This window comes from Dipteris shenzhenensis, chromosome 32 (genome assembly GCF_047967505.1).
Source record: "Dipteris shenzhenensis isolate YYH24624 ecotype China chromosome 32, Dip_SZ_1.0, whole genome shotgun sequence".
NCBI classification, from domain to species: Eukaryota; Viridiplantae; Streptophyta; class Polypodiopsida; order Gleicheniales; family Dipteridaceae; genus Dipteris; species Dipteris shenzhenensis.
Window position 1 is genome coordinate 29,771,383 of NC_141627.1, and position 12,645 is coordinate 29,784,027.

At 40.8% G+C, this 12,645-nt stretch overlaps 1 protein-coding gene across 1 annotated transcript; it reads right to left on the reverse strand.

Moving 5' to 3' along the window:
• Positions 1-5,114: 5,114 nt before the first annotated feature.
• On the reverse strand, positions 5,115-7,504 carry LOC147880587 (uncharacterized). The gene is made up of 4 exons (XM_087370638.1): positions 7,380-7,504; positions 6,334-6,594; positions 5,932-6,132; positions 5,115-5,586 (listed from the first exon to the last, which is right to left on the reverse strand). Exons 1-4 carry the CDS (start codon positions 7,502-7,504, stop codon positions 5,115-5,117), a joined length of 1,059 nt encoding a protein of 352 aa, XP_087226764.1.
• Positions 7,505-12,645: the final 5,141 nt, after the last annotated feature.

Sequence of the window (12,645 nt, forward strand, 5' to 3'; positions counted from 1 at the left end):
ATCTTCTTCAATAAAGTGTGGTGATTCTTGATGATCGTTGTCTTCTTCCTCAATATCATGATCTCCATCTTCCTCCCGTGCGATGTCATTATGCACATCTTCCTCTTGGCTCATATTGTGATCTTCATCTTCTTCGCTAGATTCATTGGGATCAATTGGATCCGGCATTGGTAGTGGCATCTCCATATCCACATCTCGATCTTCAAAAATTTTCTTACTTCGTGGTGCAACTTGGATCACGTACCACCATCTTGGATCAAAATGATCCGGATGAAAAACCACCTATATTTAAGATGGGTGCCAAATTTCGTCAATTATATATATGAAATTATGCTCAAGTACATGTATCAGTGGCTCTTTAAAAACGAAAGCTTTGATTAATTAAATCATTAGTATGCACCTACTCACAGTGCTCGAGAAGAACAAAAGTATCACTTTCATCGGTCCAACGTTTGGTGCAATCTATTGCAAAGAAACCACTACTATCTTTTCTCACTGTCACATGGGGACTGTTGTAAATAGTTCTAAATCATTTTACATCAAGAATGAAAATACTAAATCGTATGAAATCAACTTCATAGATGTCGTGTATGGTTCCACAATAATCCAACTGTGAGGAGACAAGATTGGTATCCGAAGCACTTGCTCGACTATCTTGTGTGAAGTTAGCCATGACTCCACAATCATACATGACTCTCTTTGAATTGATGCGTTCCATGTGAAAATGTTGTCCATATGACCATAATGCACTGTACTTTTTGTACTGTAAAAGAGCATCATTATAACAATGAAGATGCATCTATTTTATAGTGTATATTGCCACAAATAATTACTTAATTACGTCAAAAGGTAAGAAACTTACATGCACCATACATCTGTTGGGATATCTCAAGGTGTATGCCTCAGGCACACCTTATGTTTTTATGTGTGAGTGCTAGAGGCACAGTTAGGTGCCCACAAGCACAGTTAGGTGGTGGAAAAGCCACATAGGATGATTGAGTGAATCTAGGAGCAGATTGAGGAGATGATTGTGGAGCTTTGAGGTCATCAGTGATGTCAGTGACCTTGTATGAGGTGCCTACTTAAGGACCTCTTTCTTCTTCATTCTATAAGCAAGTATTCTGAATTTGTGTCAACTCTACTCTTTCCTTTCAGTATTCCAACATGGTATCAGAGCCATTTGATCCCCCTTGAGCCCATTTTTGCCACATCATCATCTTCTTCTTCATCTTCTTCTTCTCCATTTTCCTCTTTCTTCCCAAAATCTTTGAGAGCTTGGTTCTCCATCTACAAACGACCATTGCCCAAACCCTCTGAGCTGGAAACTCCTCTAGTATGGGCGAACTTCCACCTGCAAGCAATTGAAGAAAAAACGTCTGTGGTGGCTGCCATTCTCCAAACAGCGAATTTCTTCTGTTGCTCAATACTCCCTGCATACTCCGCCATTGCCTGAGCCCTCTTAGGAGTAGATGGGCGACCTCAAGACGAAGATTTTGAGCCATTTTTCAGGTCATTTGGTTCAGTAACGAGGGAGAAATCGTCAAAACTCAGTTTCAGCCTGTAGCAACTCTCCCGGGCAAAAGTGCGCACCATTTCGTCCAACCTCTGTGCTGGACCTTCTCTGGTATATGAGCTTTCTTTTGCTTCAGAAAGCCCTCTTTTCCTTGCTTTGAAGAGTGAGCTACAAGCCCTCCAAGTTCAGCTTTTGCGATCATCATCCTTGTTATGCCAAGCTTGTGGCATATCGGGATTCGTGGATGCAAGAAACTCTGTGATATATACTAATGACTCTTGCACAAGCCATCTCTCTGTCATGCTTGCTTCTGGTCTTACTCTTTGTCTTACAAATCCCTTTAAAGTTTTCATAAACCGCTCAAGAAAAAACATCCATTGACTATGAATGGTACCTGCAATAGCCACCTCATCAACTATGTGCACAAGCAAGTGGACTTGAGTTGTCATAATGCTCAAGGGAAAGTGCTTCTCAAGCAAGCATATAGCTTCAATGGATTCCACCCTAGCCTTCTCGATGCTCGATATGGAGATCTCGTTTTGAGATATCCAACTATTTCACATGTCCATGTAAGATATTTTCATAGTCAGTCTACAGATTAATCAGCTTAAATTGAAGAAAATGCAATCAATGCGATTTGATAGTAAGCATACCTCATAATACCACAGATCTTGAATATATCATTTCTAACATCTTCTTGTAAGCACCCTTTTATTGTAATTGGGAGGATGAACTATCAAAGCAACAAAGAAGTCATGTCAACAATATAACATAATCATAATTACGCTAATGCATCACGATTATCGGTACACTAATTCTACTTAAAATACCTGTAAGACCTTGTGCCAATCATGGGACTTGAGCCCACTAAGCTTATTGTCCTTTGAAAATGCTCCTTTCAAGCAACGCATGTACCCTATCGGTGTTTGAAAAGAGGCAATGTCTGCCTTGATTGCTGCCTCCTCCCTCGTAGAGAGGATCCATGTTGCTTTCGAGAGGACAAATTTTTCGGGAGGACAACTTTTCCCGAAGCATGCACTTGGGGCTAGAAACAAGACATCCTATTCATAGCACGCAAGTCTTCTCGCACTCCTCTCGAGTCTTTAGAATCAACCAAGTGTGCCCAAATAGTAGCCCACACATTCTTGAAGATATGCATGGGATCCAGAGATGATTGATTTGTAACTAACCCCAATCAGGAAGCTCATGAAAGATCGATAGCCTCTTCATACCATAAGGAGGTTCCTCTCCATTTGCCCTCCAAGCCTAAAATAGTCACTTGCCTTCAAATATGGTGGTGGTGGATCAAGCTGACCTCCATGTGTGAGATGGTCCAGCGGAAGGTATCGAGCATGACCTTCATAAACATTTTTCCTCATATGTTTGGAGTATTGTGCAAGCGGTTTCAAACCCGGTCTATAAACAAGACAAACATGGTATGGGGAGAATTTTATTGTGAGCTTTTTAATGAGAGCTTTTTTTGAAATTTATCAAAGTTTGCGAGCTTTTTTAGAGTCCCATAAAAAAAGACCTACTAATAAAAAAAAACAAAGTAATTACTTATCATGTATCTGTGGATTTATCCTAGGAAATACCAAAGCAATTAGCAATTCTATGGACTAAAAAAGACAAAGTTATTAATCCAAGTAATTTATATTGCAAGTCAGTATCAAATGATTTCATATAAAAATGAGCCATCACAATACCAGCAAATATGTATTATGCATTCAAGTCTATGGATAGTTGCTAAGGCAACAAAGGTTTATGAAACTTCAAGTAAGCATATGCCAATTTTCATGTAGTTCTATTATTTGAAAAGGCCAAATCAATCAGTAAAATGTTCCACATTAAGAACATTGTGTTGACTCAACATAACAAATTTTGAGCAAAAAATAGTGTCACATCAAAAAGTGGCTATCATATCACCAACCAAGTTTATATTTTGCATTCAGGTCTATGGATTGATCCTAGGTCAGTTAAGCACTGATGAAACATCCATAGTGGGAAGGGTTGGTTGATGAATAAGCATGTGTTGATTTGGATCCAATCCCAATACACGGATGAAGATGTAATAGATATGTTTGCATGCCAGGTAAGGTTTTTGACCCAACTCTCTTTTTATGAAAATTTGGACATGTACACATGGGTTCAGTCTTGATGTGCACATCGTAAGACATCCGAGCCTTGTTAGACCTTGTTGTTCTCAAATGGAAAATACTATGATGAAGAAGATCCACTGTCATTTCTCCCATGACAACAGCGTGCATAGATTGAGCACTAGCTATTCTTTTTGCAGCCTCCTTAGATATGCCATGCCTCCATTTTGTGGTTCTTACCAATGTGTGTTGAGCTGGATTCCTTGGTATGGATGCCGACCCTCCATGTGCATCACAAAAATTAGTTGGCATCGGCGCCAATCCTTGAGGTACATTTGGTGTCCTCCAATTCACATGGGTTTGATCCACTATTTGCAGTCTAAAACCAGCCTTGATGAAATTGCCTATCTCCTCACTTGTGATGTTTGTTTCCACATCCACCTTCCACACAGATGGACGTTCAGGAACATGCATGATATTATGATCTGGGTGCCATGTATGAGTTATATCATCATTACAAAACCACATCCATTGTGCTTTTGGTCCTGGTACCCCTGGATGCTGCCATTCAGAGTAGAAATAGGGTGCCACCATTCCTTGTGAACTGCTTTGTATATATCGATTACACTTAACCTTTTCATATATGAATCCAAGACACTTCACTTTAGAGTTTCTGGAGGCCCTTCGAATTGCTTAAAAGGTACGGTGGATAGGCACTCAACAATAGAGAGGCCACTAGGAAGGCCTTCTTATCTCATAGGTGGAGCCGTTGGGGCTTGTTCTCTTGTGGGCATGGTCTCACATTCTGAGCTCCTTCAGCTTCCCTACATTGCCATGTTTTTCCCATGATGTTTTTGTAGACTCCCCTTGAACTCCACCTTGCTCAATTGTGGAAGCCCTAACATCCACTGGTTGGGTATTACCTTGTGGTTTTACTGAATGCCAATCTCCACCTTCATTCTCGAACCTAATTTTTCTTGGCCGCCCTCTTTGCTTACAATCTCTAGTCTCCATCACATACCCTAGATTATGTGACGTGTTTTCTAAACTTATACTTGATGGCTTGCTTCTCTTTCTTTGGACTATTACCTTATCCCCATGTAATGGTCTTGGTTCTTCATACATTGGTGTCCCTGCAACTATTTCATTCACCATTTGTTCAACTTGTGCTAGTGAAGGTGTACTCCTTGAGGCCACACTTTGCATCCATGCTTCCAAGTTAGGACCATCCCCAACATGCCTTCCAATCATATATGCATATTGTTTGGCACTTTGTAATAGGGAATTTGCCATGTCCGAGATGCAACAATCATATAATTGTATCTTTGTCTTAAACCCTTATCCTACTAGCCAACTACCATGCATGCTTTCAGCTAGATTTGACCTTGGAGTGTACGCCTCCTCCAAGGAACTCTTTGTTACCTGTGGTAAAAAAGGAGGCAATTAGAATTGGCTTATTACATTTATTTAGCTTACTACATTTATCTACAAAATACATAATGCGCTCATGAGATTCCCCAATGGGCAATCCGCACATCCCACCAACTAGACCATATGTCCATTGAAGGAATGTCGGCCTCATAGACATGTCCTGCATGCCACCACTTCCGAATGAGCTTTGCTTGGTTGGTAGCTTCTTGCTTTGTCTTACATAATCTCCAATTCTCACACATGGTGATATGCTCATTGCTCATATCCTCTTTGATGAATTTCCTTGTGTGCTTATGCAAGCTTTGTTTCCAATGGAAGAGACATGAGCGCTCTCTCCCAACAATTATGTTGTTTGGACCCCCATTGAAAATACTTCTCACAACTATCCAATTTGCTCTAGCTTCCTCAAACATGAAACCATAAAAATCTGCAGGGGGATACCCACATTGTTTCATTATGGCATTCAACATCTCCCAAAATAGGATTTGGCTTTCAGCATCTTCATCTTTCATCTCACATGTGGCGATGGTCATTAATTCCTGCACACTGGTAGACAAAGCCAACATTATTAAATATTATACCACAACTCTCTTGATGATAGCAACATGGATACATAAGGACTCGGGGGGGTCACTATGTATAAACCCTCTATATCACGTGCGTTCAAGGCCTATATTTAAAGTCCCTTATCTGTAAAAAATTTCATGAATAAAATGTACCCCTTTTCTATACAAATCTGTAAATTTTTTCCAAAACTATTTTAAATAGTCCCTTATGTATATTTATATCTGTAAATTTTAGAAATAAAAAAAATCCTTCTGTTGAACTCACGTGATAGGGTTACATATGATGAGTGACCCCCCCGAGCATAAGGATGGAGGGAAGTTATACCTAGGATCATAGACATGACATGCCATTGTGCTCCACCCAATCACTCGATGGGTGTGATCAAATTGTACCCATGAATTCCTCAAATCACCATTTCCTCCTCTTCTCATGCGATTGACAAGATCCACAATAGATGCTAGACCATTGGTTGACATTTTAAAAATAAAACATTTTTCATTTGGCAAGCCTTGCCCTGGAAAATGACTTCCATGGAAGAATGAATACATAGACCTTTTCTTTAGTGAAAGAAGGCTGTCATAACCTTCCCCAATAGGTAACCTTGCCTTCTTCTCTTGTGCAACAATCCGTTTGAACTTGTAACATCACAAGTCAACTATTTAGAAGGTCCCTATACCATTCTAAAGTTAAGTAGACTAAAAATCATTTAGCTACAAACAAACATACCGTTGATTCTCAACTAGTGGTACCAATTGCTCAAGAAAGTTGGTCAACTCTATATCTCCCACACTTCCCCCTTCATTATTGTCTCCTCTCATCAAGGATGAATTCAAGAGCTCTTTGGCAACACTCATTTGAGCTTTGCGTGGTCCAACATTTTTATCTACCTTCAAAACATCTGCAACAAGCTTCTTTGTTTTCTCTATCATTGCCTTAGATGTTCCTACCTGCACGGGGTGCTGATGTTCACCAACATGCACCATCAATCTAGTCATTGTTTCATCAAATGGCATTACATAATATACTATGCAATTACAAGTATCAATGCAATAAGTAGGCTTACGACAATAGTGACAAACAATCTTGTCCCTCTCCTCTTCAGTCAAGAGTCCAAGAGCAATCTTCTTTTGTAGATAGCCTCTAAATATGAATGTGTTAAACTTCTTATTGTTTGAAAAATAGGGCAAGCAATCCTATGGCATTATAATGAGCCAACACAGTAGCTAAGCCTTACTGTACATGAGATAGCCATGTTTGTGGTTGATGGTTAGGTCCATATGTGGCCATCAAATTTTTGCTCCATGCCATTTATGCCATTGATGTTTCCAAAAGTTGGAGGAAATTCCAATAGCATACTTCCATTGTATACCCTTGGTAATTCAGTGACTTGCTTCCTTTGCTTTATATTTGCAATCCGCATTTTGAGTATATTGGCTTGCTTGTTCTCCATGATCCAAGGTATGATGCTTTTGCTAATCTAACATTCATCTTTTGAATGGTCCTCATTTGAGCCTTCAAGGTCAATGTGTGAAGTCTGCATCATCTCAATGTCAACATCAATCCTCGACTTATAAGAATTGTGGTACATACCAGGCTTCTCAATGGGACTTAACTCTTCAAGATCCACATAAGGAGATGGTTGAGATGTTTTCTTTCCTTCTTTGCCAAACTCTTCAGAGTAAACTCTACTGGCAACACAACGTGATGAACCAGGCTCTTCAAGATCACTAAAAGTACTTGCTGCCATGATTGTATTGTGGATGAGAGCATACCTTTTTGTCAAGGAGGCATCTAGCACGTAATGCTCTTGACCATCAATATCCCACTCAGATGAAACCTTTACCTTCATTGTTGCTTCACCTTCAATGACTGCCTTAAGCCAGATGAGCTTGCGCATATGGGGAAGAAGGCTTTGAAGGAAATGTGCACTAACAATCCTTCTTCCATCCTTGAGTGGGATAGAGTGTGATAGATTCACTCCTTCAATAAGCCATTCAATAGAAGCCTCTTCTGTAGCCATTTTGGATGACACAACAAAGGGTACCAAAGATAGAGGGAGCTCAAAGAAAGTGGTTATCAGAGGAGCTCAAAGAATACAGACAAACTTGAGAGCAGAGGGATGGTAATCCAACATGGCATTGAGAGCAGAGGGATGGTAATCCAACATGGCATTGAGAGCAAAGGGATGATAACCCAACACGAATCATGAAATTAAGAAGGGATAAAAGAGAAAAATGCAATGTGATGCAAAGCTAGAAGGCAACCAAAGAACACAGTATTAGATAAAGTGGGACAAAAGTTCCATTTTGGGAATTTCGAAATTGGGTGGATTTCATTAAAATTGGGAAAGGCTTCATTAAATTTGGGAAAATTTCCATTGATTGTGGGAATTTTACCAATATTGAATAAGCTAATATTTGGAATTCCAATGATTATGAAAAACTTCATTGGTTGTGAAACAGTTCATTGCGTATAAAAACCGAAACAAAGCATTTGTGGCAGAGTTTGAAAATCATGTATTTGGTGGTGTTAATAAACACCGTCTAGGGACAACATGTATATTTTACTTGAGGTGTTAATAAACACCACTTGGTGGTGTTAACAAACACCATGCATAGTGAGTTCCACTAGAAACAAAGCAGTTGTTGGTGAAGGTCACAGCTTCTGAAAATTGTCATATTAATAATATGCAAATACCCATTGACAAGATAACAACAATTGAGAAACATCACATGAGAACACACCTTACAATGGAAGTTTGGGAGATTAAGAGGGAGAAATTCGACACCATTTTCTATGCTCTGATACCAAGCAAGCTCTCCTGTGCTTTGATACATACGCTCTGTGGAATCTTGATCTTCTCGGGTCTATTTATGGATTTTGATGTCCATGACCAGACAACTGCATCAATACACTCCCATACCTGTGGATCCAACCTATTCTCTGCCCAATACTTGTTCCAGCAATCAACATAGGCATCTGCATCACTGAGCCCCTTTCTCTTAACTGATGGTGCCCAATATTGAAGCCCAATACTGAATTAATAATTTCTTGAAATTAGGAGAAGCAACATCCATCTCGGCACTTGATATGGCAACGCCAAGCCATATGGGGTATATAGGATCTGATGGCCTCACCAAGACGAAGTCACCTTGCTTAACATCCACCATTGGTCTAAACTCTTCCCTCGGCTTACCTTTTAGAGGCCCACAATAGTGATCATTCCATTCCTCATAGCCTTGGAAATCATTAATGCAAGCATCTATATCATCCTCCTCATCTAGAGATTGTGTTCTTGGCCAAAACTCTCTGTACACTCCTATCTCTGAGATGTTTTCCTGTTTGAGCTCACCGATCATGGTTTTCCAATAGTCTATCATTGGCCTAATGTAGGACTCATAGGATGCATTCTTTCCACTTGCACATTTCTCCCAAAACTTAATGTAATCCTTTATCCCTGATATTACTTGCAAGTGATCTCTCACAAATGCAGCCATTGGCAGTATATCCGGACAACCTATTAGCAACAATGATCGACCCTCACTATCTTTCTTCCATAGCTCAATTCCCCCTGCATCCAATTCGGTTATTTTGGATGCACCTTGTACTGCATCATTGGTATGTCACCTTGCATGTAAAATTGAAATTGTAATGGATTTGCATGTCCAACTAGCATTTCTTGCCCATCACATAGGTAGCCATCTACATAATCCTTGAAGTTAGGAACCCGTGTAAGAACAAATGGTGCCGGTGAAGATGATGTACATTTTTTGAATGTATCCATCAGATGCGAGAAAGTGAATGTTTGTCCCACCCGCAAGCTCTCAGAAAACCTGTTGAACATTGCATCAATGACCTCATGTGTGTGCCCTACCATCAAGAAGCCCAATTGAACTGTCTTGAAAATGCCCCTTGCTACAAGAAGAGAAAGGTATGCAAACAAGTATCTATTTTTGTTCTCAGAACCACAATTATCTAGTTGGAGTAGCAAGTTCTCTGGCAACTTTTGGAATGGTGGCTCAATAGCAACACTCCCCTCTAAAGAGGGTGGGTTTTCTCTTGTATTTGACGGAAAAAAATTTACACATGTGTCTGTAGCCCTTGCAATGGAAGTTGTCATGGCCTCCGTGACAGACTTCAGGTCACTTTCCGATACAGTTTCTAGATTTGCATTTGTGATCATGACATCTACATTTTTAGACAAGCTAGCTCCACTTGTGGAAACATGTGCACCTTTAGAACTGTAATGGGAGTCCAAAGCATTTCTTGAACATAGAGCATTCAAAAGGTGAGCATTGCTTCTAGGAATCCCATTGGTAGCAAGGTCTCCAAGGTCATACATATCCATCCTCTCGAGGTTGTGCAAACAAATTGAGAGCGATCCAATCGTCAGGTTGGGATCAGATGGCCACAAACCATTGAGGGTGAAGTGTCCATAATGACCGTTTCCATGCCCATGGGTAATCATTTCAATGAGTGAAACCTTTAATTGCCATGCAGAATCGGTGTCCTTGGACCTCACCCGAAGTATTGGAATTGCCGTCTTTTTTCGGTCCATCTTATCATGGATTATGCATACATACTTTTTTGGATCCATCTCAGAGTACCTACGCCATGCATAGTATAAGTTCCTACAACTTTGTTGCTGTATCATATGCATCTTTCTCTCTTCCATCAGTGAATTGCACTCATCTTGACTTTTTGTGGCTGCCAATTGAGCCTTGATCTGGCTGCACAAGCTACATTTAGAGAATTCGCTCGTCTTAGCAAGGGCTACATTTTTTAAGTCTGATTTCCAAATCCTGCCAAATGTGGATGTGGATAGGCTCTGATAACCACGTTGATTAAGTGAAGTTTTGACCTCACGTAGGATGTCTATCTTCTTATACACTTCAGGTATCACTTGCTGTGTCTCTCTAGAACCATCCTGCATGGTTCTACTCTTGTGAGGCATATGCTTTGTGCTATTATCCACAAAGTGTTGAATGAGAGCCCTTCCCATACGTATGTGCTCCCTGGTCCTCCTCATAATCCCTGAATTGCCATGCACATATCGCTGCACACCACTCTCAAATTGCTCCCTGTATCGATAAAATGATGTCCTTGGAATTCCATGCATCTCATACCATGCTCTACAACAAACATCCCGACCGTTTATCCTGAAGTTGTAGCATATCCTCCCTATGTAGTCATGATGCCAAGCCGTTGACAACACATCGTATATAAAGTTTGTACGAGACTCCAAGGAGCTGCCCCAAAAGTTCTTCCTTAGATTCATTAAGAGATCTCGCTCTGCATGTTGGCAACACCTACTCCCACAACAATCGATGGAAGAAACCTGCTGCACCGAATCTAGTGACATTTTGTACATTGCTGTTGGAGGATCTCTTTGTTTAGGCACCCTGTTAATGAAAGTGTACCTTCTTTTCTTTGATGTTGGATCATCCCTTTTCAACATTTGATCATTGACCAACTCATCTATACCAGCAACGTGGTCCATGGGCACATATTGTTGCAATGGGCTTCCTTCAAGTAAGGTAATCTGCTTGATGGGCCACTTTACTAGGCTGATAGAGCCGACATCTTGCATAGAAGACCCTGAGTCACTTCCTCTAATTTGTTCTTTCTTTTCAATACCCACACCAATGCAATCATTACCCAATAGGTCAAAGTTTATAGAGTCTCCCAGGAAAACATATAAGATCACACCTTCCCCCACGGTCTTTGTTTTGCTCTCATCCCATAAGACAACCTTTTTCTCTTTCCAAGATTCACGAATGAAATTGTCAGTTTCCAATGAAGAAACTGGCATTGCCTCTGTTGAGATATCAAGCTCTATCCCTGACATATCTCCTGGATGACTATCATTTATGTCACCGTCTATGTTAGTTGTACTCGTGGTGTAGTTAGACTACCACGTATGTTTTTGGTTTGGGTTCACATATGAACCACGTATTCTAGGTTTTGATATATAGGGTATTTCCCTCTTCTATTGTATTGTTGTTGTGTGCAAAAGTGAAGAAAGGCTTCACCTTCCAACCTTGTTTCCTCTCTCTTTTGTGTGTTGTGAAGAAAGCTGAACTTGAGTCTCCTATCTCTCTCTCTTATTCTTTACATGGTATCAGAGCCTTGTTCGTGGTAAGGAGCTCAAGAAAGCTAGCCAAGTTTGTGGTGTCCTGGTAAGAGGACCAGTGTAGCTTTCCTATTTTGAGTTTGGGAGCAAATCTCTGCAGGTAGCACAGCCAGAAGTGCAGGAGTGCACTGCTTCAGATTGAGAGGCCCTTCGCGGTGCGGCGAGAGCGCAGTATATGCTGCGGGCAAGGGCAAAGCCCTTGGTGACTTTATTTTTCTGATTTGAGGCCGTTTCGAGGCCCGTTTTGAAGGCGGAAGTTCTTCGCAGGCACTCAGAAAAAGGCCCTATTTTTGCTGTGCGACCACCGCGCGGCTAGTCGGTGGAAAGGTGCCACAGAAATTGCATCGTATGCCTATGTGCAGAGATATTGGGAGTTGCAGATTCATGCCTGTTGCCTGTTGATGCAAAATCGTCACGAGGAAGTGACTGTGTGGTGAAATACCACTTTCGTCAGTGTTGCAGATCTGCCCCTGTGAGGCTCTTTGCAGAAGTTTTGCTATTTGCCCTTCTGAGGCATTTGCTGTGTTTACAGGTTGCTGTTGCAATTCGTGATTTGTAAAATGTCTGAGAATCTGTCTACCATTGTCAGTGAGAAGCTTGACAAGAACAACTTCCAAGCATGGAAGTTCAGGATGACAAACTTCTTTATGGGAAAGGGAGTTTGGGATTACATCAGTGGTGAAACTGCAGAACCAGTTTTGGGTGCTGCTCCCACTCCTGCTGAATTGAAGGCCTTTAAAGAATGGCATGAAAAAGCCAGAAAATGCCTGTATTGGCTGTCCGTTAGCATTTCAGATTCTATGATTGTGCATATACAGGATCTAGAGACGCCTAAGGAGGCATGGGATACATTGGTGAAGCTGTATAGCACAAATACCAAAGCACGAAAGATGCAGCTAAAGCAG